Source organism: Erythranthe guttata, chromosome 4 (genome assembly GCF_056151865.1).
Source record: "Erythranthe guttata isolate IM_541 chromosome 4, IM_541, whole genome shotgun sequence".
In the NCBI taxonomy this organism is placed as follows: domain Eukaryota; kingdom Viridiplantae; phylum Streptophyta; class Magnoliopsida; order Lamiales; family Phrymaceae; genus Erythranthe; species Erythranthe guttata.
Window position 1 is genome coordinate 2617006 of NC_142536.1, and position 24706 is coordinate 2641711.

General features: G+C 41.0%; 5 protein-coding genes and 1 long non-coding RNA gene across 7 annotated transcripts; 4 read left to right on the forward strand and 2 right to left on the reverse strand.

The window, feature by feature from the left end:
• Window positions 1–1229: 1229 nt before the first annotated feature.
• TOP6B (topoisomerase 6 subunit B) lies at window positions 1230–6229 on the forward strand. Its single transcript, XM_012974526.2, has 19 exons — window positions 1230–1445; window positions 1545–1597; window positions 2136–2233; window positions 2317–2422; window positions 2513–2647; window positions 2801–2852; window positions 2993–3057; window positions 3175–3281; window positions 3366–3468; window positions 3561–3646; window positions 3737–3933; window positions 4180–4295; window positions 4446–4531; window positions 4640–4712; window positions 4809–4900; window positions 5125–5263; window positions 5343–5437; window positions 5521–5695; window positions 5798–6229. The coding sequence occupies exons 1-19, from the start codon at window positions 1346–1348 to the stop codon at window positions 5942–5944; spliced, it is 2025 nt and encodes a 674-aa protein (XP_012829980.2). The 5' UTR covers window positions 1230–1345; the 3' UTR covers window positions 5945–6229.
• A 434-nt stretch (window positions 6230–6663) lies between these two features.
• On the forward strand, window positions 6664–9919 carry LOC105951155 (NAD(P)-binding Rossmann-fold superfamily protein). The gene is made up of 12 exons (XM_088816399.1): window positions 6664–6925; window positions 7056–7196; window positions 7648–7696; window positions 7903–7920; window positions 8073–8176; window positions 8323–8436; window positions 8678–8728; window positions 8853–8941; window positions 9067–9127; window positions 9210–9287; window positions 9376–9486; window positions 9602–9919. The coding sequence occupies exons 1-12, from the start codon at window positions 6797–6799 to the stop codon at window positions 9728–9730; spliced, it is 1074 nt and encodes a 357-aa protein (XP_088672525.1). The 5' UTR covers window positions 6664–6796; the 3' UTR covers window positions 9731–9919.
• LOC105951099 (FT-interacting protein 3) lies at window positions 9602–13198 on the forward strand. Its single transcript, XM_012974493.2, has 2 exons — window positions 9602–9825; window positions 10709–13198. The coding sequence occupies exons 1-2, from the start codon at window positions 9805–9807 to the stop codon at window positions 13019–13021; spliced, it is 2334 nt and encodes a 777-aa protein (XP_012829947.2). The 5' UTR covers window positions 9602–9804; the 3' UTR covers window positions 13022–13198.
• Window positions 10513–10859, reverse strand: LOC148770908 (uncharacterized). Its single transcript, XR_016030720.1, has 2 exons — window positions 10722–10859; window positions 10513–10569 (listed from the first exon to the last, which is right to left on the reverse strand). It is a non-coding gene; the product is annotated as an uncharacterized LOC148770908 (long non-coding RNA).
• Window positions 13199–15093: 1895 nt separating the features above from the next.
• On the forward strand, window positions 15094–22082 carry LOC105951089 (uncharacterized). Its single transcript, XM_012974485.2, has 4 exons — window positions 15094–15919; window positions 16014–16192; window positions 16303–19296; window positions 19381–22082. The coding sequence occupies exons 1-4, from the start codon at window positions 15202–15204 to the stop codon at window positions 21979–21981; spliced, it is 6492 nt and encodes a 2163-aa protein (XP_012829939.2). The 5' UTR covers window positions 15094–15201; the 3' UTR covers window positions 21982–22082.
• JMJD5 (2-oxoglutarate (2OG) and Fe(II)-dependent oxygenase superfamily protein) lies at window positions 22078–24575 on the reverse strand. Of its 2 annotated transcripts, XM_012974478.2 has the most exons (6): window positions 24001–24575; window positions 23289–23498; window positions 23051–23185; window positions 22798–22941; window positions 22553–22645; window positions 22078–22464 (listed from the first exon to the last, which is right to left on the reverse strand). In XM_012974478.2, exons 1-6 carry the CDS (start codon window positions 24448–24450, stop codon window positions 22276–22278), a joined length of 1221 nt encoding a protein of 406 aa, XP_012829932.2. In that variant the 5' UTR covers window positions 24451–24575; the 3' UTR covers window positions 22078–22275. The 2 variants fall into 2 exon arrangements, with proteins under 2 accessions (XP_012829932.2, XP_088672527.1); XM_088816401.1 differs by lacking the exon at window positions 22798–22941 and having other exon boundaries at window positions 24001–24557.
• Between the last annotated feature and the right edge of the window lie 131 nt (window positions 24576–24706).

Sequence of the window (24706 nt, forward strand, 5' to 3'; positions counted from 1 at the left end):
GAGATTAAATTCTGAGATGATCAGTCGATGTTTAATATAAATCGAATTTCACTAATTTTTTGACGTGTGTCACTCCTAAGTCTTAACTCTTAATAAATCACACTAATTATAATTAAAGTTAGATGGGCTACGGCGAGTTCTTTTTTTTTTTTTTTTTTTTTTTTTTTTTTTCAATTATTAGATTCATAATTATATTTGTATTTAAACTATCAAGATTTCAATCATCCTATGATATCCGATTTTCCTATTAAACCAGACCATCCAATCTAAATTTGCACCCAACCGCATATTATAACTACTAAAATCAAAATTAATAACACAATAAATTAACGTAATTCGAACACTAACAAGCGATGCATGTTTGTTTTTTTAAGGTATATATTTATCGGAATGTGGTCCACGATGGGCCAGTAGAGAAGCAATAATGAACAAATAGCAATCAAATTTCATTACGAAATTATGACCTTTATATATATATATAATCACTCGATTCTTATCACAAGTCACAACTATTGCCCAAGTGTTTTGCACGTTTTAATTTTCCTCATATAGAGAGACAAATCTAAGGAAGATATCCAACAAATTGAGGGGGAGTGCGATGGTTATTTATATGCTACACTCGATGAGCGTTACATTAGGTGAATTTTCACTGTTGAACTACACGCATTGGATGTGTGTGTGTGTTTCTATGTATGTATATAAATGGTAAATATTTACTGGGTGTATTTCACCCGGTGCAACATAGTATAAACCGATTGCGAGCGAGTGGATTTTCCCAGATCTAAAAGAAAATACAGTTATTTTTATTTATTTCCTCGAAATTTTAGTTAAAAAAAAATAGTTTATGCATTATTTTGAATATTTCAAGTAATTAGAACATAGTTCATTCGATATTCATGCATATATATGTAGTATACTTGTTTGTTTTAGAATTTCAACTACTAATTACTTTATTTATAAATATAAATCTAAAAACATATAATTAAAAATAATTTTGAGATTTAGTCTTAGATGAAAATAGTGTAGTTGACTATGAAGGACTTAAATTAATTGCATTAAAACAATTATTTCATGAGATTTTTAGCTAATTTTGCTATTTGTAACATATTTTTGGTGAAGTATGAGAGATTGGGCCGGAAAAAACCATGGCCCATACCCGTTTCATTAATAACAGCCCACCAGTATTATTTTAAACCAAAACACGATTAATCCTTTCTTGTTTTCAAAATGCCTTTTGTAGAGTTGAAAGCGGGTTTTTGCGCGGGACTGGCGAAAAAGCGCCAACAACAAAACCCCCATAATTGGGTTTTTAACAGTGAAGAGCTGTGTGTGTGTTCCGGCGAAAATGGAAGTAGGAGGAAGCAGTGAGAGCCCATCGGAGACGAAGAAGTCAAAATCGAAAACACCTAGGAAGACTAAAGATGCTGCACAGACTCTCAAACAGAGTACGCTTTCTAAAATCGTTGAATTTCTGTGTGTTTTTTGATGTTATGTGGTTTCGATTTTTGTCACGGGATTGAGATTTGTTGTTGTAATTTGGGCAGAATCTCCGGCGGAGTTCTTCGCGGATAACAAGAATATTGCTGGTTTTGACAATGTGAGCTTTATTTTTATTACTATCGCGTCTTCGATTTCTACGAATTTTTCTTTTGCTTGCGAAGAATTGGATTCTGCTTTGTATTTTGAAATCTCGATACGAAAACTGTAGACTTATAGCATAAGTGTTACCACACGTTTATGCAAACAGAATCAGTTTCCCATGGTTGATTGCTGCAATAATTGTACCCTGCTGATGTTAGCTGTTGATTGCTGTATTAATTGTTTTCCATGTCTACTAAGTGAGAAGCTAAAATTATATCGGTTGCTGATTGTTCACCATAAACGATCTGCACTCGGAGAAGACGGCTCACTGAAAGGGATAAAAAAAACGCTGCAAATTACTTTCTACTGTTTCTGATTAAGCATTTGATTAATTTTTAATTCAATTAAAATATTGTGTAAAATGTGGTTGCCATGAACTATGGAGGCTGAGTTGATGTTGAATGTGCCGTATTTGGACCCTTTGACCTTTTCTTATTGCAGGAACGTTGGTTTTTTAAGTTCCTAATCGTTATCAATCTTCCGTGTCTTTTCAGCCAGGAAAATGTTTGTACACTACTGTCAGAGAACTTGTTGAAAATGCGCTCGATTCAGCTGAGTCAATCGCCGAACTTCCCATCATAGAGATAACAATGTAAGAGTCAGTATGTTTATCTTTCAGCTTGATCTTGATTAGGCATATACTGCTGTTGATGCTCTATTGTTTGACCGCTCTAGTGAAGAGATTGGGAAAAACCAGTACAATTCCATGATTGGTCTTGCTGACCATGGGCGCGTCGATGAAGCGCTATACGATGATTTCGAGACAGTCAAAGCTCGCGAGGTGCATTTAAATCTTAGTCCTAGCTATCTCAATCTACCTGTTTAGAGTCCATAATCTTAATCTTAGTTCTGTTAAATTCTTAAATTTTAGAAAAGACTTGCAAAGGAAGCTCGTATTCAAGAGAATCAGGCGAAAAGTGCCGCTCTCGGAAAGAAAGGGAAAGCAGCCACAGCTGTCAAGCCCATGAAGAGTCGTGAGACCTCGTATTACAGGGTCTCTTGCAAGGTGCAAGCACTTCATTCCGTTTACTCCTTTGGGATTCGCTTTCCAATTATAAAATCATTAGCCCTTTGCATTTAAGTTTCGTGGACGCAGAAGTGTAGTATAGGCAGTTTTATTCATTAATACTCTTCTGATTGGATTAGGTTCTTAATGTAGGATAATGGAAGAGGAATGCCGCATGATGATATCCCAAATATGTTTGGACGAGGTTCTCTACCTGATTCTGCGAATTTTTTTAATTTCCTGAAATGATTCTAAATTAGTCGTATTTTCAGCGTGGTATTAAAAATTGCAAAAGTTCTATTGTAATGTTTTTCGGTTGTCCTTCTAAGAGTGGCATATGTGCAGTTCTCTCTGGAACAAAGTATGGCTTAAAACAGACGCGTGGAAAATACGGGCTAGGTGCAAAGATGGTAGGTTCTGGAAATAATTGGCCAAATTTTCATTGTTATAACTTGTATGGTCGTTTTGTCGATTGGCAGTTATGCCAATTTACAATGTGATCGTTTACTTATCTTTCTCGTGTGCAGGCACTTATTTGGTCCAAGATGAGTACTGGTCTACCCATTGAGATCTTTTCTTCAATGAAGGGCCAAAGTTATTCATCGTTTTGCAGACTAGATATAGATATTAACAAGTATGGCAAATGTATCTTCAGAATATTTAACTTGAATTTGTTGGCTCTTAATAGACATTGATACAAAAATTCATTGATTTCCAGGAATATTCCTCACATTCATGTACACGAGAAAAGAAAAAATGAGGAAGGATGGCATGGAGCTGAAATCCAGATAGTAATTGAGGGCAATTGGACAACCTATCGTGTATGACTCCGCAAATTAACGCTGGCTTAAGGCTCAATTCTTATAATTGGATTACTTTCCTCTCTTATGAATAATTTTCTTTGAATCCACAGTCTAAAATACTACACTATATGCGTCAAATGGCTGTCATCACTCCATATTCACAATTTCTTTTCAAGTTTCTGTCCGGATCTCCAGAGTACATCTCTCTCTCTGAAGCCCCTTGAAAATTATAGTTTAGCTATCTTAGTGAAATAAAGTACAAAATCTCATTTGTATATTTTTGCAGTAAAAATGTGACAGTGAGATTTGCAAGGAGGACGGATATCATGCCTCCAGCTCCACTTGAGACAAAGTACCATCCATCAGCAGTTGATTTGCTTTTGATAAAAAGACTCATTACCGAAACTTCAAAGCAAAATCTTTTACAGTTTCTTCAACACGAATTCGTGAATGTTGGGAAGTCACATGCCGAGCGCTTAATTGGTAAGCTTGCAATAGTTGTTATTGTTTGCGTAGTAGAATGGCAGAACACTTTTCAATACTGTTGACTTGTGAAAAATAGTGTTCATGTTGCATTGAATAAAATAATTTTGATTAAGGACAAGGAGATCAAGTGTATGTGTATAGTTTTCAGTTAACCAGATGCAAGCATCACATTGTACGATATAATATCTGTATTTTTTACAGTTTCGTATTGACTGGGTGGTGGTCCATGTTTTTACATTATAGGGGAAATGGGTACAGATTTTAGCCCGAAAATGGCTGTTAAGTCTCTAACCTCTCAGCAAATTGTCCGCATCCATCAGTTGTTCCGTCAAGCAAAGTTTGATGATCCTAGTGGTGATGTAAGCTCTACTGTTTTCGCTTCGTCCCCCTACTCTTCTTTGCTTTCGGTGATTTTTATTTTGCCATTTTTTGTTTTTTTCGTTTCATCCTTATTTGGTTCTACTCAATTTATACTTAACTGACTGCATTAAGTTCGAAAAAATTAACAGTGTCTTAGCCCAGCTGGAGAATACAATCTACGGTTAGGGATTATAAAGGAGCTGCATCCAGATATGGTTGCTACTTATTCAGGAAGGTAATGTCAATCACTAAGCCTTCTGGACGTATGCTTTTATACTTGATCAAATGGGATTTTATTTTAGCTAGAAAAGAGAAAATTAAGAGTTTTATTTGTCTCGAGCAGCGCTCAAGTGTTTGAAGGCCACCCTTTCATTGTGGAAGCAGGACTTAGTTTGGGTGGAAAAGATGTTAAACAAGTGAGTTCCCCACTATTTTGTATTACAGATTGATATCTCTCGAGTTAACTCTCCGGTGTCTGACTTTGGGGTTTATATGCATTGGTCGAATATTAGGGCCTGAATATTTTCAGATTTGCCAACCGCATTCCACTTCTATTCGAGCAAGGTGCTGATGTCGTCACCCGAACTGCTGCGAAGAGAATCAAGTAAGACACATGCACATGTTCTACCTCATCTATTTGTTAACTCATTGGAATCGGATTAATATTGGTTTGTAGTTCCTTAATGAAACAGTCTCTGTAACTGAATAGAATTTCTCACAAGTTCCGAAACTACGTAATTTGGTAATTGCTTGTTGCACATATCTTGGAAAAAAAAATAGGAACTAAAAATCAAGAATAATCAGGACAAATTAAATGTCATTTTTCAGTTGGAACAATTATAAAATCAACCAAACACAAGACAAGATAGGTGTCTTTGTGAGCATTGTAAGCACCAAAATCCCTTTCAAAGGTACCGGAAAGGAGTACATTGGTGATGACATCAGCGAAATCGCTTCTGCAGTTAAGGTACGACGAATGTGCACAAAACTTACTTTCTTTCATGAGTAAGTTTTCGTAGCCTAACAGAAATTATTATGCTCTCCAGACAGCTATTCAGCAGTGCTGTTCCCAGCTAAAATCTAAAATAGTAAAAAGAATACAGGCTCGTGAGCAGCAAGAGAGAAAGCGGAGTTTAAACAAGTAAGTCTTTCTTTATAGCATTGTATGTGATATTATTACCGACGTGCAGATGAACTTGCATTAAGATTTTATTTAATTCACAGGTACATTCCTAATGCGACAACTGCTATATACGATATATTAAAAGAGATGTCGCGCGCTCACGCTTCAAAGAAAAGACGTTACGATGGTAAGGATGCGGAATTGCTGAAACAAGTTTCGGCTCAGTTAGTCACACAAGAAACATTGCGTGAAAAGCTTGCTCAACATGTAGAACAGGTGACAAGTTCCCCCTTTTTTTTTTCTCTTTCTCCCCCGATTTTTTTAAAAATATTTTTAGTAATGATTTAATGAATTCGGGTATGTAAAATTGAATTGAAGGTTGACTATGAGATGGCAATGGAATACGCAACACAGACTGGTGTAAACGAGGAACCCAGGGAAGAGATATACATTCCACCACTGGAAGCTGAATGCAGTTTCACTGAGTTTCATAGCCCTATATTTGTCTTCAGGCTCTTCAATTAGGTATTTTCACATATTTTTTTACCGAATTAATTCGGTAAAAACCGTACCGAACCGAATAGTTCGGTTTGGTAAAAGGTACAAATTTTTGAAGTACCGAAATTTCGCAGTATGTGAGCTGAGCGTGACCTGATATCGAAGAATGTAATTCCCCAATTTGTTTTCTTTTACTTTAGGCAATTAAATTATATGTATTTGATATGGAATATTTTATTGGCGTTTGTTTCTCTTCTGCAAATGTAAAACTGAATGAACAAAGGAATTAATTCAGGATTTAGTATTCGATTATTTTACAAAGTATATAATTAAGGAAATTCAAATAAGAAATAATATAAGATTATTTTGGGGAAAATAAAGAAGAAAAAATGAACGTACCGTGATACAATTTTTGTCCCTTAAATTTGCACTAATTTCACATTTGAACATCACGTTCGTAAAAAAACATATTTGGTCCATCATGTTTCAAACATTTAAATTAACAGTTTTAGTCATTCACTAACGGAATAAAGTGTATGCCCGTCACTGGCTTAATTGACGAACTAACGGTTAATTGACGAAAATGACAAAAAATATTAAATTATTGAAATATGAGGGACCAAATATATTTTTTGTAAACACGAGAGACCACTTATGAAATAAGTACAAACATGAGGGGTGAAAATTGTGATTTTTCCCCCTTTTCTTTTTATAAACAGTTCACTCTCTCTCTCTCTCTCTAAATATTGTTAAACGAAACGTTTCTGGTCTGAGACTAAGATCCAAAGCTCGTACTTCATTCATCAAAATCAATCACTGATAATACTGAAAATAAAAAAAATAAAAAAAAGAAGAAGAAGAAGAAGAAGTGCTCCATCAATGGCGGAGCAGCGATCACCGCAGATAGCAATTCTCGGGGCAGGGATCTTTGTCAGAAATACTTACATTCCCAGATTAGCCGAAATCTCCAATTTATTAGTCCTTAGAGCTATTTGGAGCCGCACCCAGGCAAATCATTCTCTATCCCTATCACTAATCACACGTTTCCTGCATTTTACTCACTAAACCAATTTGCGCCACCGGAAATTACTCTTCGATTCTCCAAGTAATACGAATTTTAATTTATTTTAATGTTTAGGAATCAGCGAGAGGTGCTGTTGAGATTGCTAAAGAGTATTTCCCAGATGTGGAGTGCAAGTGGGGAGAGGCTGGACTCAACGAGATCATTCTAGATGCTTCCATTGTCGGTGTCGCCGTCGTTCTTGCCGGACAGACTCAGGCAACTCTATTTCTCCTCCTCCGCGTGTGTGTGTGTGTGTGTGTGTGTGTGTGTGTGTGTGTGTGTGTGTGTGTGTGTGTCGATTGTCGAACATGATGATATCACCTATGTATAAATAATGCCCTCGATTGCTATGTCATTTAGCATCTGCTTACCACTTTTTAGTTTTATTTATGAATTGATAGTTGGAGGATTACATTACTTCAATACTATGGTTGGTTTTTGTGAACGAAAGGTTTCTCTATGGCTCGATCGAGCCGATCACTTCCCTAAATAAAATAACACCTGATGTTGTTGATGTTACTCATTTTTCCGTTTTGATGCTTACTTACTATCAGGGTTGCTGAGTTTTGCGGAAACCTGAAAAATCATAATATGTCATTGTGGAAAACCGGAAAACTGGAAAACCGAAAAGTAAACCGTGTTTTTTTTTTTTTTTTTTAATTTGCAGGTGGATATGTCACTGAGATTGCTGAAGGCCGGAAAACACGTTCTGCAAGGTGATGATTATTAAATGATAAATAAAGTGCATATTCACTCTGTCGTGATATATTATATGGAGTTTCTACGAAAATTCATGTTGTTCTTACCCTAACTTTGTGCCGTCATCTCTTAGATATGCTTCTATTTGTTTCATATAATGTTAACTGATAAGTGTCTTTTCCCTGCATGTTATTACGTGTCTTGCGAATTTCTGGTTCTGAAGAGAAACCAGCTGCAGCTTGTAAGTACGACACTGCTTCCTTTTTGAATACAAATCCTTGTTTTATTGTTATATATGTTGAACCATGCCGTGATATCTATATGGATGTCGGGAATAAAGAATAGACCATTTTTGGTAATAATTAAAATAAAAATCGATTGCTGTCAATTCAGCTGTTACCGAGCTCGAAACAGCGATATCGTCCTACACCTCTTTCAACCCAGCGCCAATTTGGGCAGTTGCTGAAAACTATCGTTTTGAACCTGCCTTTGTGGAGGTACCTCACACTTGTTTATATATATATAGACACACACACACACACATACATATACGACTAACCTATTACTTATTACATAGAACATGCTTGTTAAATATGACTATGTGATGCGATCATGTACCAATCAACAACTGCGGATTTTACAGGGCAAAAAACTGATGGCTGAAATTGGAGGCATCATTAATATCCATGTCATTATTGAAGGATCGATGAATAGCTCAAATCCATATTTTTCAAGTTCTTGGAGGCGGGACCTTTTTGTGAGTTTTACTACTATTATCGGCATATATTATCAACCAACATTGTAGTCAAAATCGCAAATGCTATCACATTCCTATATGCTGTATTAAGAACCAAATTTTACTGCTACTTTTATGATTCCAAACTGTTTTAAAAAAAGTGTTATATTTCGTAAGTCCATCTTCTTTGTTAAAATGTTATCCATAGGCTGAAAAATTAATTTTCTATTGCTTTGGACTAATAGGTTTCCTGGTTTGGCAGGGTGGTTTCATTCTCGATATGGGTGTGCATTTCATTTCCGGGTTAAGAATGGTGAGTTAACCTTATCGCTTTTGCATCTGAAAGTCATAATTCAATAATGGAACTTTGTATGTTTAGTTAATATATGCTTACAACCGTGTATGCGACTTTTATGCACTCTCGTCAATACTCAAAGCTGGCTGGAAGTGAGATTACTTCAGTGTCGGCTATTACCTCTCATGTTGATACGAGTTTGCCTCCCCCCGATCATATCTCCTCAACAATGTACGGTTTAATATATTGAAATAATCTATAACCGATTTATACTTTTGACTCGGTTCAAAATTAATCTCTGTCTCTCTTTTTTTTTTTTCACGTCTATCGTTTTTTTTTCTTCTTTGCACCTTTAGTCAACTGGAGAACGGGAGTTCTGGAGTTTTTGTGATGGTAGTATCATCTAGATCTCCTAAGGTATCAAATCAAGTACATAGTCATTATTCTTATTTCTTGGAATGCCCTTTGTCTGATAATATATATATCATTCGGCTCGTAGGTTTTGTGGAGAATGGTTGGCTTAAAAGGAACATTACAAGTCGAGCGAGGAAACAAAGACGGGAAGCATGGTTACACAGTAAATGATTTATTATTATTTTTCTTTTGTAATCTCTTACTATTTATTGTGAACTTATATATTTTTTCGGATCTTGATACGATCATAGGTTGTTCTTTTCACGGCTGATGGCCAAACGAAAAGCTGGTTTTACCCATTCAGTGGCGTGACTGAGGAGCTTAAAACATTTCTTTCAGATATTTCACTGGCAACCCTAAAAGTACGAGTGATTAAATAAAACTCCTACTCCTTGTGAAGAAATTAATGTCGATAACTTTTTTTTTTCTATTGAAATGGCGTATGTCGTTTTCATTTTTCATCGGCCCTCTGTACAGAAAGACGGGAGCTACCAGGTTGAGCCTCGTATTTCATTTCTGGAAGGTGCTAGAGATGTTGCTGTTTTGGATGCAATGCTCGAGTCCGGAAAGAAGAAGGGCGAAACTGTCCAAGTGAAAAAGTTCTAGCTTCAAAGGAAAAATTCAAGATTCCATGATGTCATATTTGTTATATGAAGGACAATCATACAGGAATAATCTGAATGCTGAAAAAGTACTCTGCAGTAAGTACATCTGAATTTTATTCTCAGTCTCCTAACTTTTTAGAACTGAATTATTCAATTAATTATGCGGGACCAACCTGCAATTTTTTTGTGATTTCTTTCTGTTGTTGGGTTAAAACAACCAGATGGTTCGGTATATCAAGCTCGACCTTCATAGTTTATCGAAGGAAAAAAATTGAGTTCAAGTTTAGTTCGTCATATTTAAAAGTCGAGCTTAAATGAACTATTAATGAACAATCTCGATTCGAATAGCGAGTAATTTTGTTTGATTTTCGACTACATTCTGGTATAGTGTTCTTTAACAACTCTCTGAAAAGAAAAAACAATAAGGAAAAAATAAAGGGTTGAGAAGCAGTCAATCGAAATATTAAAAATAAAAATAAAAAAATCGAAATCATTGCATGTGGGGGTTTATTTGCTACAACAAACAAAATCTATGTACTATGAGAAAGAGAGTGATTAGGTTTTATTTGGTTTGGATCACACTGCATTTTGCAAAGATTTACTCACATCACACCCCAACTGCGTGTTTCATATATATATATATATATATATATATATATATATATATTATATATATATATATATATATATATATATATATATATATATATATATATATATATATATATATACCAACTCTTTATTCTTTAGTCTTGATTATTTTCCCTAGTGATGCAAGTCTTCACTGGTTTTCCAAGATAGTTGCAGCAACTCAAAACAACTCCCATCAATGCTTACATACTTATTAAAATAGCAAAAAAGAAGAAAATCACATAAGAACAGTGATACCATCAAAAAAGCACCAGAATTCTGATTTCAATCCACGCTTTTCTGTAGTTTCGACATCTGAGATAAAAAAGAAATTAAAAAAAAAATGCAGAAGTATCCAGTACCAGAAGAGTTCGCTCTGAAGCAAACAGCCCCCAAGATTGCCGGCTCAGGTGTGATCACCGGGGGTGATAAAGTCAATTGCGCCTACGACCTAGTCGAGCAGATGGAATACTTATACGTTCGTGTTGTCAAAGCAAAAGAGCTGCCTGTAAAGGACATCACAGGCACATGCCATCCCTACGTAGAAGTCAGGCTCGGTAACTACAAAGGAGTAACCAAGCATTTTGAAAAGAAATCCAACCCACAATGGAATCTCGTCTATGCTTTTTCTCAGGACCAGCTCCAAGCTTCGTATGTCGAAGTGGTTGTAAAGGATAAGGATGTCGTAATGGATGATTTCATCGGTAGGGTTTTCTTCGACCTCGCAGATGTCCCGAGACGTGTCCCGCCCGATAGCCCCTTGGCCCCACAATGGTACAAGCTTGAAGACAAGAAAGGCGACAAGCTCAATAATGGAGAAATCATGCTTGCTCTCTGGAGAGGAACTCAAGCAGATGAAGCTTTTTCCGATGCATGGCATTCCGATGCAGCCACCATTGGTAGTGAAGGGGTTTCGAATATTCGAGGGAAGGTGTATCTTTCTCCTCGGCTATGGTATCTCAGAGTCAATGTCATTCAATGCCAAGATTTGCTTCCAAGTGATAGAAGTAGACCACCTGAGATTTATGTGAAGGGCATTCTCGGAAATCAGGCTTTGAGAACTCGAGTATCTCTGGTGAGAAGCGTGGACCCCACTTGGAATGAGGATTTGGTCTTCGTTGCTGCAGAGCCGTTCGATGAGCCGTTGATTTTAACGGTGGAGGATCGAGTGGGGCCCAATAAGGACGAGGTATTGGGGCGGTGCGTGATGTTGCTGAGCAGTTTCGCTAAAAGGCTGGACAACAAGCCTGTGCAGGCTAAGTGGCACAATCTCGAGAAGCATGCGTATGTTGAGGGAACAACGACGAAAAAGGAGGCTAAATTTTCGAGCAAGATTCATTTACGGATTAGCTTGGATGGTGGCTACCATGTGATGGACGAGTCGATTTATTACAGCAGCGATTACAGGCCGAGCTCCAAGCTGCTGTGGAAACCGAGCATTGGAGTTCTTGAGGTGGGGATTATTAGTGCGACGGGGCTGTCACCGATGAAAACGAAAGACGGGCGAGGGACCACTGATGCTTACTGTGTGGCTAAATATGGGCCGAAATGGATTCGAACGAGGACTATAATCGACAGTGGTTCGCCGAAATGGAACGAGCAGTATACATGGGAGGTGTTTGATCCTTGTACTGTGATCACTGTGGGAGTTTTTGACAACGGCCATCTTCAAGGGGGGAAGGATTGCAGCATAGGGAAGGTGAGGATTAGGTTGTCCACGCTCGAGACAGAGCGTGTTTACACGCACTCTTACCCTCTGGTTGTGCTGAAACCCTCGGGGGTGAAGAAGATGGGGGAGATACAGATAGCTGTTAGGTTTTCGTGCGCGTCGTACCTCAATTTGCTGCAGAAGTACACGTATCCGTTGCTCCCGAAAATGCATTATGTTCACCCGCTCTCGGTGGCGCAGCTGGAAGCTTTGAGGTATCAGGCCGTTCAGATAGTGGCGGCGCGGCTGGGGAGATCGGAGCCGCCGCTGAAGAAGGAGGCGGTGGAGTACATGGTGGACGCCGGATCTCACATCTGGAGCGTGAGGAAGGCGAAAGCTAATTTCGTGAGGGTGATGAGCGTCGTCGGCGGCGCGGCCGCCGTCGCGAGGTGGTTCGATCAGATCCGCCATTGGAGGAACCCTCTCACCACCGTTCTGATTCACGTGCTCCTCGTGATTTTAGTTCTCTACCCCGAATTGATTTTCCCAACCCTGTTTCTGTACCTCTTCTTCATCGCGGTCTGGAACTACAGGCGGAAACCTAGGCACCCGCCGCACATGGACATCCGTCTTTCCCACGCCGACGCAGTGAGCGGCGACGAACTGGATGAGGAATTCGACACTTTCCCGACCTCGAGACCGCCGGACGTGGTGCGGATGAGGTACGACCGGCTGAGGAGCATCGGCGGGAAGATCCAGACGGTGGTCGGAGATCTAGCGGTGCAGGGGGAGAGATTTGAGTCTCTGATGAGCTGGAGAGATCCACGGGCATCGGCATTGTTCGCGGCGTTCTGCCTTTTTGCGGCGGTTGTGATGTACACGACGCCGTTTCAGATAGTGGTGCTGGTTTTGGGGCTGTACGTGCTGAGGCACCCTAAGCTCAGGGGTAAAGTTCCGTTTGTGTCGACGAATTTCTTCAAGAGGTTGCCGGCGAGATCAGATCTCATGCTGTAACCGTTTTCCGGCGATGGTGCTCATGTATTTTTTTTGTATGTATTTAATTAATTAATGATTCATTATTCTCATTTTATGCCGTGATTAGTAGGAAGAAGGTAGTGATTAAATATTAATTAGCCCATAATTTAACAACCCATTCATTTTTAGCTTATAAGTTGAGAAATTCAAACTCCCGAATTGAAAGCTTACTGTATTTAAAAAGACCAAAATAAATAAATAAAAAATTTCAATTGACACTATTCCAATATTCCTATACTCTAGTATAATAGTTTGTAAACTATACGAGAACCCTAAACTACATTAGGCTAACTATACGTGACAAGTTCGATCTAGCGACTATTGTTAATAGGATTTGAATCTTGATCAACGGTCACAAATTCACTTGCTCCAACCGCTAGACCTTCATCTACTGAACCAATATTTCTCCCATTACATGTGGAAGTTGACTTTGTTGAACGCAATTCTTAATTGGCTCAAAAGGAATATACTTGTGTTTAAAAAAAAAAATTATTTTACTTTGTATTGGTTTTTATATGTTTGCTTGTAGAATTTTGTATGCATAATAAATTGTAGAGTTGGTATTATTTTGTGTATTTATAATAAATATTATGAATTAAAAGATGCAAGGTCCAATTCTAACAGCAACTAGGCAATACCAATGAGCTGGATGAAGGTAACAAGGTATATTCCCACAGTAAAACCTTGTTGCAAACGAGCTGCAAAACACGATGATTTTTTATTTATTTTTTCCCGAATCTGGATTGTCCGTAAAATCTGTTTTTACAATGCTATCGTTAAAATACGTTGAATTCGAAGTAAAAAATTACGTCCCGAGATGAAAAATGATGGTTTCGGTCCTCGGCCACCGGAAACTACAGCTGCTGGTTTCCTCCATATGTCATAAATTAAAATTGCCTAATTAAAAACTAAGGTTTCTTATTGTTGGTAACGCCCACACACAACACAATCCAAAAATAATTATCACTTTTAATTATAGTATTTATAATAATCAAATAATTAACAATGAGATTCTCCAATAACCGACTGCCGTGTGTGACGATGACGTCACAAAACAAACTCCCTAGGAAGCATCAAAATGGAATATCTCCTAACTACAGACAGGGATTAAGGTAAACTCTCGGATTAATCGAAGTTTTTAGAGAAATTTGTCATGTACCCGTCGGACTATAAAAAAGAATCTTCAGTATGAAAATTCGATATTGAGATCAGCAGTATGACAAAGTAATGCTTTCTGGCTGCCACTTGGCATTCTGAGGTAAACCAAAGTCACCTTCTTTTGATTAGTTAGTTAATTAACTATAATTCAGTTGTGTTGTAATGTAATAAATAACAGGTCTTCGTAGATGCTAATAAGCTTATAATATTGATATATCATATCATCACCTTCCTCAAATATTTCTATGTATAGATTCTTCGGTTAAATTTCACGCAAGGTGGTGCGAGTAGAGAGTACTTACCCGAGATGGAGACCGAGAAATCAATCGAAGATCAGTTCTCGAAGCTGCATCCATGCTGGCCGTTGAACGCAAGAATCGCGGTTTTAGGAGGTGGGCCCAGCGGATTATCAGCTGCTTACGCATTGTGCAAGATCGGTTACGAAAACGTGACCGTGCTGGAGAAATACCACACTGTTAGTGGAATGTGTGAATCAGTAGATATTGAAGGTAACAAAAAATAAAAAAAAAATCAAGATTCAATTTTTATTTTATTGTTTTGTTCATTTCTCCGCAGCATAAGCAAAACTTACTGAAATATTTCAACTTTGCAGGAAGATTTTACGATCTCGGAGGGCAAGTTCTTGCCGCTAGCAGCTCCCCGACGATTTTCCATTTATCGAAAGAAATGGGATGTGAGATGGAAGAAATGGATTCCCACAAACTGGCCTTGATTGATAGTAAAACAGGGAAATATGAAGACATCAAAGTAGCAGATGACTATGTATCAGTAATCTCACTAACTCTCGAAATTCAGGCGAGTTTATAATTTATTATTAAATTTAATTTCTTGAAGTTTCGATAAATCTTTCGGACGAAAAAAAATCAACTTCCGATTAAAACCATTGACAGGAAAAGGCCAAGAACTCAGGGCGAATCGGAGTTCATGCAGTGAGTGAGAGCGCTTCCGATTTAACACCAGAATTTCTCGAGGCTCGTGGAATGAAATCCGTGCCTAAATCTGTAGCGTACGGATATACTGCATCCGGATATGGGTTCGTTCAAGATATGCCTTACGCGTACATACACGAGTTCACTCGAACATCCATGGCTGGAAAAATCCGACGCTTCAAAGGCGGGTACATGAGTTTCTGGCAGAAGATCAGCAAATCCCTGCCGTTGAAACTCCTCTGCAACACCCAAGTAGTTTCGATCAGACGGTGCTCGTCCCTAGTCGAAGTCGACGTCGAAATAAACGGATCAGATCGCACCACTTTCGAATTCGATAAAATGATCGTTTCGGGTTCGTTTCCTTTCGAGCATGGCAAGACATATAGATCACCATCAGTCACTGTAGCGGAACCCGAAAGCGAAATAATGGATTTCACCGAGCTCGAAAAGGAACTTTTCGATAAAGTCCAAACCATCGATTACTACACGACTGTGATGAAGATTAAAGGGATGGAACACATGCCCGTTGGGTTTTACTACTTTGGGGAATTTATGGATGATCCACAAACAATCGGAAATCCTGTAGCAATGCAGAGGTTTTATTCCGACACTGACGTATTCCTGTTCTGGTCGTACGGAAATTATGCTGACATCACGGGCCCACAAGTGACTCAGCTAGCTATCGATGCAGTCAAACGAATGGGAGGAGAAGTCGAACGGACAATTCTACAACGCCGCTTCAAGTATTTTCCTCATGTTCAAAGCCAAGGTAAATGTTCTATAATCCGATATATCTTGCCCGAATTCTATGTTTTCGTTCCGAATTGGAGTAATAATATAATCCAACTTGGAATATAATTCAGACATAAAAGACGGTTTCTACGATAAAATAGAGACGCAACTTCAGGGCCAGAATAACACCTACTACATAGGTGGATTAATGGCATTTGAGCTTACAGAAAGAAACTCATCCTACGCCATGTCTTTGATTCGCAAGCACTTTGCGTCTGATGATCCATTACCGAAATTTCCCTACGTAAAGGTACTTAAAACTGTCGAGTTTCTTGCCACATATCATCAAATTAAAGAGACGTACATACAAAGTCGTACTTGCTTTTTTTTTTTTTTCATAATTTCGATTTGTTTCTGCAGAGGTTGTTTTCTGGGACGCCGGTTAGCTGCGATAAGATGCCTCGTAAGCTAGACGAATCCGAGGGAGTGGAGTTTCCGGATCTCTCTAGCCTTGATTGCTATTTAAAACACTGGGGAACACATAGTGTTATCCGAAGCAAGATTCTTTATACTTGGATAAACGATGGAGGAGAGGTATCGAGCCGAAGGACGTATATGGAGCTACATGCAAATGCCGACATCATAGCCGAAAAGCTTTTGTCCAATCGTAAACCGGTGATCAAACCGGGCGATAGGGTTCTTCTTATTCATGTTCCCGGTTTGGAATTCATCGACGCCTTCTTCGGTTGTTTACGAGCAAGAGTACTTCCGGTCCCGGTTCTTCCACCCGATCCACTCCAAAGAGGCGGACAAGCCCTCTTGAAAATTGAGAACATAGCTAAGTCGTGCAACGCAGTGGCGATTCTTTCCACCGTGGGGTACCACTCCGCCGTTCGAGCGGGGTTCGTCAAGAATTTAATCCAATTCTCGAATTTAAACGGACGAAACAGCAGCAGCACCTCTGCGCGGTGGCCCGATCTTCCGTGGCTGCACACAGATTCTTGGATAAAGAAATCCAAAGGCTCGTCCGGTACGAATATCGGTGGTGTGACACCACCTCGCGGCGACGATTTGTGCTTCCTTCAGTTCACGTCGGGGTCCACCGGTGATGCGAAAGGAGTGATGATAACTCACGGCGGACTAATCCACAATGTGAAGCTAATGAGGAGGAGATACAAAAGTACATCGAACACCGTGCTTGTGAGCTGGCTCCCACAGTACCATGACATGGGGCTGATCGGCGGGCTTTTCACTGCTCTCGTCAGCGGCGGGACAGCTGTCCTTTTTTCTCCGATGACGTTCATCAAGAACCCTCTTTTATGGCTCGAGATCATCAGCAACTACAAGGGGACCCACAGCGCGGGGCCCAATTTCGCCTTCGAACTCATGATTCGGAGATTGGAGCTCGAGAAGAACAGAGCTTTGAAGTACGATCTTTCTTCCATGGTGTTTCTAATGGTGGCTGCCGAGCCGGTGAGGCAGAAGACTCTGAAGAAATTCATCGAGCTTACTTCTCCGCACGGGCTATCGGAGTACGTGTTGGCTCCAGGATACGGATTGGCCGAGAATTGCGTGTTCGTGAGCTGCGCGTACGGCGAAGGGAAACCTATATTGGTGGATTGGCAAGGTAGGGTTAGCTGCGGGTATGTCGATTACGCCGATCGAGATGTGGATGTGAGAATCGTCGATCCGCAGAGTGGCGAAGAGCGTAAATATCCGGAAATCGAAGGCGAGATATGGATCAGTAGCCCTAGCGGCGGAATTGGGTATTGGGGGAGATCGGAGCTCAGCGAAACCACTTTCCGAAACGTGTTCGAAACCCGACCCGGTAAAATGTACACCCGGACCGGCGATCTGGGCCGGGTCATCGATGGGAACCTATTCATCACTGGTCGGATCAAGGATCTGATCATTGTTGCTGGGAGGAACATTTACTCGACCGATGTGGAAAAGACGGTGGAAGGATCGTCGGATATTCTGCGCCCCGGATGCTGTGCTGTCATCGGCGTTCCGGAGGAGATTCTGTCCACGAAAGGGATCTCGGTTCCGGAAAGTTCCGATCGTGTCGGGTTGGTTGTTATCGCGGAGGTTAAGGATGGGAAACCGGCGAACGGAGAAGTCGTAGAGCGAATCAAGGCTACGGTTGCCGAAGAGCACGGAGTTGGCTTGGCTGCCGTTAAGCTCATCAAACCGAGAACCATCAGCAAAACGACTTCGGGCAAAATCAAACGGTTCGAGTGCCTCAAACAGTTCACCGACGGGACGCTCAATTTAGTGCCGGATCCGATAATACCGAAACGAACGCTCTTTCGGTCCAACACTACCGGCACGTGCAGGGAGGGACACACCCCCCGGCCACAGCTGAAACGGAATATTCTCACACCGACGAATACCAAATTGAGTTACGCGGAAATCGAGGATTATTTAAAGAAGCTTGTTTCGGAGCAGACGGGTTTTCCTTACAGCAAGATTTCTTCGACTGCGAATCTCACTTCGTACGGAATCGACTCCATTGGCGTGGTGAGAGCAGCTCAAAAGCTCTCGGATTTTCTCGGCGTACCGGTTGGAGCGGTCGATATATTTACGGCAACTAGCATCGAAGACTTGGCCACCTTCTCAGAGGGACTCGTGATGAAATCCCAGCCTCGAAACCCGTCGGGAGACGATCAAGAATTGGATATGTCTTCTCAATTCGAAACCGAAGTTTTCTTGAATCAAGAAGTTTCGTCATTCCACAAACTTTCTACCATGGTACTCCAATTTCTCGCACTCGCATACGTCTCGGTTTTGCTGATCCTTCCTTCGTATCTGTCGATTTCATTATACGCAAAGTTGATATCTTCCAACTTTGCCCTCATGACGACGATAAATGGATACGCACCGTACATTATTTCGCTAGCATTCGCACCTCTTTCTTGGTTATTCTGCATGCTTTCCACATGCGGTTGCATATCCCTTTTCGGGAACTCGTTTCTCCAACCAAACTACGCTTTGGTTCCCGATACCTCGATCTGGTCGCTCGATTACATCAAATGGTGGGCCCTATACAAGGCTCAAGAGGTTTCATCAAAGGTGCTGGCTGTGCATTTGCGAGGAACAGTGCTTCTAAACTACTGGTTTCGGATGTTCGGAGCCAAGATAGGTTCGTCGGTGCTTCTGGACACAATTGACATAACTGACCCTGCCCTAGTTTCGATCGGAGATGGATCTGTACTTGCCGAGGGAGCATTAGTACAAAGCCACGAGGTCAAAAACGGAATCTTGAGCTTCCGCCCGATACGAATCGGAAAGAACTCCTCGGTTGGTCCGTACGCCGTAATCCAAAAGGGAACTGTTTTACGAGATGGTACTGACGTACCTGCGTTGCAAGTCACTGAGGAAGGCAAACACATCAAGTCTAACAATACTCATAAGGTAAGAATTTTCACACACACACACACACACGCACACACATATATGTATATATAAAGCCATATATTTTGAAATTATTGCTTTCAGATTGCAGAACAGCGAAAAGAAAGCAACGAAACGCAAACGGCCATTTATCATCTTATGGGAGTTTACGTGGTTGGGTTCGTAAGCTCTTTTTCAGCAGCAATCCTCTACTTTATGTATATCCAGCTAAGCCAAATGAGTCCTAAAATCGAACACTTCATGTTTCTCTGCATTGCCGGTGCCTTCCACTGGTTGCCTCTCACAATCGTTGCATACGCTATCATCGTCAACGGTACATTATCTCTCAGCCCGTTGACATTTTCCGTTTATGTCGCCACAGCATACTCAGCTCATGGATTGATCCTCATCTTGCTCACATCCTTAATAAACCACTCCCTGTCCAAAAACAACGAATCGAGCACGAGAAAAACGTGGCTTCGCCACAGAATCATCGTCGCTTGCCATCTCAGATTCTCGAAACTCCTCTCCGGAACGGAAGCTTTCTGCATATACTTGAGGCTCTTAGGTGCAAAAGTGGGGAGACATTGCTCCGTTAGGGCTATTAACCCTGTTCTGGAACCGAAACTCGTGTCGATCGGAAACGGTGTTCATCTCGGTGACTTCAGTCGGATTATCACCGGCTTCTATTCATCCGATGGTTTCGTTAAAGGAGAAGTTGACGTGCAGGAGAATTCGGTAATTGGAAGCCAAAGCATTGTCCTCCCCGGTGCAACTATACAGAAAGAAGTGATTCTTGGTGCACTTTCAGCTGCTCCGATGAATTCGGTTCTTCAAAGAGGCGGTGTCTATATCGGATCCCAAACTCCCGTCATGATAAAGAACACAACCCACGAATTAGATGAGCGTATTGAAGAGATGGACATGAAATACAAGAAGATCGTCGGAAACCTGGCCGCAAATCTCGCCGCCACAACTCTTAAAGTCAGAACAAGATACTTCCATCGAGTTGGAGTTAGTGGTAAAGGAGTGCTCAAAATGTACGACGAAATCAAAGGATTGCCGGATCACGAAATCTTCCGATCGGGGAAGACGTATCCTGTAATAATTCGCCACAGCAACAGCTTGAGCGCTGACGATGATGCAAGAATCGATGCACGAGGAGCGGCTGTTAGAATCTTCTCCGATTCTCAAGAAGTCCCTCTCTTGGACTTGACATTGAAAACGGGAAATGCGTTTTACGCACGGACTATTTCCGATTTCGCCACGTGGCTCGTTTGTGGGCTGCCCGCGAGAGAGGAGCACGTAAAACGAGCACCTCATATCAGAGAAGCCGTGTGGACTTCTCTTCGTAATGCAGAGACTTTTACCGAACTTCACTATTACTCGAACATATGCAGGCTGTTGAGGTTCAAAGATGGAAGCGAAATGTATGTGAAATTCAAGCTGAGGCCGTTCGATGAGAGAATAACCGAAGATTCGGGCAAGGTTGAGCCAATAGGAATCCTCCCACCAGAAACGGGTGCAATTCCTCGTGACAGCAATGACAAACGTCCGATGCAGTTTCTGGCTGATGATTTTCAGACACGCGTGAGCTGTCCTGATGGGGTTCGATACGTTTTTCAGCTACAATTCCGGCCTGTGCCTCGTGATGTGGAAACGCAAGACGAAGCTCTTGATTGTACTAAACCGTGGGACGAGGTTGAGTTCCCGTTTGTTGATGTTGGAGAGGTGGTCATTAGTGAGAACCTCACAAAAGAGCAGACTGAGAATCTTGAATTCAATCCTTTCTTAAGGTGTGAAGAGGTCGATGTGATAAGGGCGAGATCGGCCTCGCAGAGCGCGTCGATCGATCATGGCCGCTCGTTGATTTACGAGATTTGCCAGCATTTGAGGAACAACGATCCACTACCGGAGGCGTGGAGATCGTTTATCGAGCAATCGGACGTCAAGGTGGACCTGTCTGGCTGTCCTGTTGCAGCATCAATGTCACATAAACGGGATTCGAATTCGAATTCAGGCGAAGGAGTGACACTAGCAAGAACATGGTACCAAACATCATGGTCCATTTTGGCGCAGCCGTTGCTACAGACGTTCTTGCCGTATTTCGTATTGGCATACGTAATTTCCCGCCCTCTAAATTGGGTGCTTGTTTCTGCAAACAAATATCCACTGCATTGGACGCTACCGTTGTTTTGGGTGATTTCAGGGGTATGGGCGGGAATAGCTTGTGCGGCGGCGAAATGGGTTCTCGTCGGAAAGAAGAAAGACGGCGGAACTGCGCTGATGTGGAGCAGATCGGTATTCATGGACACGATCTGGCAGGCTTTCAAGACGTTGGTAGGGGAGTATTTCATGGAAACGACGATGGGTTCGATGCTTTTCGCGGCGTGGATGAAGTTGATGGGATCGGAAATCGAGGTGGGGGGAGGGGTCTACGTGGACACGATGGGAGCGATTCTGAACCCTGAGATGGTGGAGATTGAAAGGGGCGGGTGTGTGGGGAGAGAGGCTCTGCTTTTCGGGCATATATACGAAGGTGAAGGTGGGAAGGTGAAGTTTGGGAGGATTACGGTTGGGGAAGGTGGGTTTGTCGGGAGCAGGGGGGTCGCTATGCCGGGGGTGGTGGTGGCCGACGGCGGCTGTCTCGGTGCTCTGTCGCTCGCCATGAAAGAAGAAGTTGTACGGATGAAATCGCAGAACTGAATACTGTGAAATAAATATGCAGGCCTCCTATTTTGGCTGTGAGTTTATAATGCAAGAATAAAATTGTAAGGTGCCCTATATTAAATTTAATATAAATTTAATAAAATAATCTGATAAATTTAATAAAACATAAATGCTTATATCCAAAAGCAAAACATAAAGTACTGCCTTGAAATGTAACTGCACTAAACCAGATTCATACGAAAAATGTTGAGCTAAAATGTTTAGCAAAACGCAAACTCGGTTTCTCTAACAAAATAATAGGAAAGAGAATGCCTAAAATTAACTACGGAATTAGGAGTCGGGCGAGTTTAGTTCGTCACTCCACCAAAAACTAACCGAAAAACTAGCAGTGAGAGAGCGCACATAGTGCCACCACTTTGGAGGAATGTACAGCATCTCCCCTTCCTCTAGTACGCAATCCACAAAATCCAAATCCGATATTCCCGGAAACTCTTTCTCGTCTATTTTGTCCAGATCAACCTTCAATACCGAAAAAAAAAATCTTTAGGCAGAGAAAAAGGACAGTTGATCAAATTATATAATTAACGGCTGGGGCAAAGCAAGTTACCTGGCTGGAATTGCAAAGCATGGTCTCTGAGTGAGGGTAAAGCTCTTCCGACAAAGAAGCAGGGTAGAGTCTAATATACTTTTTACCGACAACCTGAGAATAAGTATACACAGAAATATCAATATTCAATAGAAAGAGAGGGAGGAGCAAATATCCGACAACATCAATAAACACATATATGGCAATGTGAACGTAATCCAAGACACTATCAAATTTATACGGCCTCAGATATACATCTTGCAAACCTGAGCAAGTATATTATGATGTGGATCATGATGCAACGGTGTTACTGTGCCAGGTGGACCGAACCAAGCATTAAGGGACCTGATCTCGCCTCCACCAGCAAAACAGTAGTCCGGTATTACAATATCCTGCTTTAGTTCTTGTATCTGGCATTTACATGCAACAGTTTTTAAACACTTTTTCCTTTTCTTTTAACTGAACTTTACAGTACCAAAATACAACAAAATACAGTTCGTAAAGTCGAAGTGATCATGCCTGATCAAACAATTGGTGCTGAGCCAAATACGTAAAGTTTGCAGAAGAACGGTCACTCGATTGAATCCTCCCCAGAAACTCGGAAAATGTGATCAACTCTTGCTTCCAATCTGGTGACAGGTAGTTTTTTCCGACCTACGTAGTATTTTTTCACATTGATATTCCGAAATAAATAACGGAAGAATCTAAAGCATTAATAAAAAAAAGATTCTCCCGAGTTCAAGAATGGGAAAGATACCTCAACCGGAACAGTGCGGAAGCCTGCAACCCGTTTAAGGTAATTCATGTCATTCCATGTATCTATGGCTGGCCAATGATTCATAGAATCGCTAATGATTACTGGAGAACCGGAGATGAAATGCTCTTGCAAGAATCCTTCCAACGAAAGTCTGCACTTTTTTGCTACCGTCTTACACGAAAGCGACCTCACAGGTAATAACTTAACTACCTGCATGTTCGAATTCAAGATAAACCATAGAGAAATCATCACTCTTTTCTGAGTTTTGCATAAACAATACGAAAAATTAAAACCAAAACGAATCGGATTGGATCCTCCGAATCACTTGTAATGCTTTCTTGATCTTTGTTCTTTTACAACAACTTCCGACTTTGTACCATTGAACCGCGCTCGCCCCATCGTTTTCTCAGAAAATAGAAGAAAAAAATATATATGTTCAAAGTTTAACGTTAGATTGAATGTTAGTTTCTTCTGCTGTTAGATAATCTTTTCAAATTACATTTGAGCCTAAATGATTTTTTTTTGTTCCTTTCAGTTTCATTCTGATGAGAAAACAAAAGGAACGATTACATTTGAGTAGCACTCAATCCGTATCAAATAGTTGTACACCATCTTTAATAAGTTGTACTCTTCTGAAATGAATAAGAAATTCGAACGAACAGCTTCATACTTTTGAAAACAGAAGGGAAGGAGAAGTAGAAACGAACCTTACCTCCACCAAGTTGAAATCTCTATACCACTCACTCTTTTCCTGCGGGCAGCAGTTATCACCGGACTCCTTCGCCCTCGCGGCGGCGCTGACTTTCCGAATGCACAGATTCAAGTCGTCTCTTAGGGTTAACCCGCCCATTATGAGGCCCATATCGAGCGCCCTTAGAGCTAGGTCAAACTCCCCGGAGGAGAAATGGAGTTTGGCCACGTGGAGGCTAGCCATTGAGTAGGCGTCGCGCCAGATGGGGCCGACTGAGTGCCAGGGGCCGGAGTGGAGCTGCTCCCAGGCCATATCCTTGGCGGCCTCCGCCGCCCTAGCATCGCCGGCGGCGGCACGAGTGGCTATTGAGGCGAATGCGTAGCCGCCTTCTTCCGTCACTCGCTGCAAGAGAGAAGGAAGATTGGAATCGAGGATTGGGGTTTCGAGGGTGGCGTCGGAGGTGGTGGACATGGGCGGCGGTACGGTGGTTGTGAGCAGAAGCTTCGAAGAGTGTGTGAGTAGAGAGATATTTTAGTGCTTTTGTGGTAGGGCCTTTTTTCTTTAATGGAAAAAGTGAATTCAAAAATATCTTTATTAGGTGGAAAGGGCATTAGATATTTTTCATATAGATGACGTGGCCACGGTTTCCGTACCGTAAAATTAGGGGTTCAAAATTTTCCCATTATGGAACAATATTTTCTATTTTCGGATCAAAAATATATGAAAT

Coding starts and splice junctions, on each gene's coding strand:
- LOC105951089 (XM_012974485.2), top strand. CDS start 15,202: ATGAAATCCGTGCCTAAATCTGTAGCGTACGGATATACTGCATCCGGA. Junction 15,920..16,013: donor TCCTCATGTTCAAAGCCAAG/GTAAATGTTCTA, acceptor AATATAATTCAG/ACATAAAAGACGGTTTCTAC. Junction 19,297..19,380: donor AGTCTAACAATACTCATAAG/GTAAGAATTTTC, acceptor TATTGCTTTCAG/ATTGCAGAACAGCGAAAAGA.
- LOC105951099 (XM_012974493.2), top strand. CDS start 9,805: ATGCTGAAAAAGTACTCTGCA. Junction 9,826..10,708: donor TGCTGAAAAAGTACTCTGCA/GTAAGTACATCT, acceptor AAAAAAATGCAG/AAGTATCCAGTACCAGAAGA.
- JMJD5 (XM_012974478.2), bottom strand. CDS start 24,450: ATGTCCACCACCTCCGACGCCACCCTCGAAACCCCAATCCTCGATTCC. Junction 23,186..23,288: donor TCCGCACTGTTCCGGTTGAG/GTATCTTTCCCA, acceptor AATACTACGTAG/GTCGGAAAAAACTACCTGTC. Junction 22,646..22,797: donor ATCATAATATACTTGCTCAG/GTTTGCAAGATG, acceptor ACTTATTCTCAG/GTTGTCGGTAAAAAGTATAT.
- LOC105951155 (XM_088816399.1), top strand. CDS start 6,797: ATGGCGGAGCAGCGATCACCGCAGATAGCAATTCTCGGGGCAGGGATC. Junction 7,197..7,647: donor TTCTTGCCGGACAGACTCAG/GCAACTCTATTT, acceptor TTTAATTTGCAG/GTGGATATGTCACTGAGATT. Junction 9,487..9,601: donor TTTCACTGGCAACCCTAAAA/GTACGAGTGATT, acceptor CCCTCTGTACAG/AAAGACGGGAGCTACCAGGT.
- TOP6B (XM_012974526.2), top strand. CDS start 1,346: ATGGAAGTAGGAGGAAGCAGTGAGAGCCCATCGGAGACGAAGAAGTCA. Junction 2,648..2,800: donor ATTACAGGGTCTCTTGCAAG/GTGCAAGCACTT, acceptor TTCTTAATGTAG/GATAATGGAAGAGGAATGCC. Junction 4,713..4,808: donor GTGGAAAAGATGTTAAACAA/GTGAGTTCCCCA, acceptor GTCGAATATTAG/GGCCTGAATATTTTCAGATT.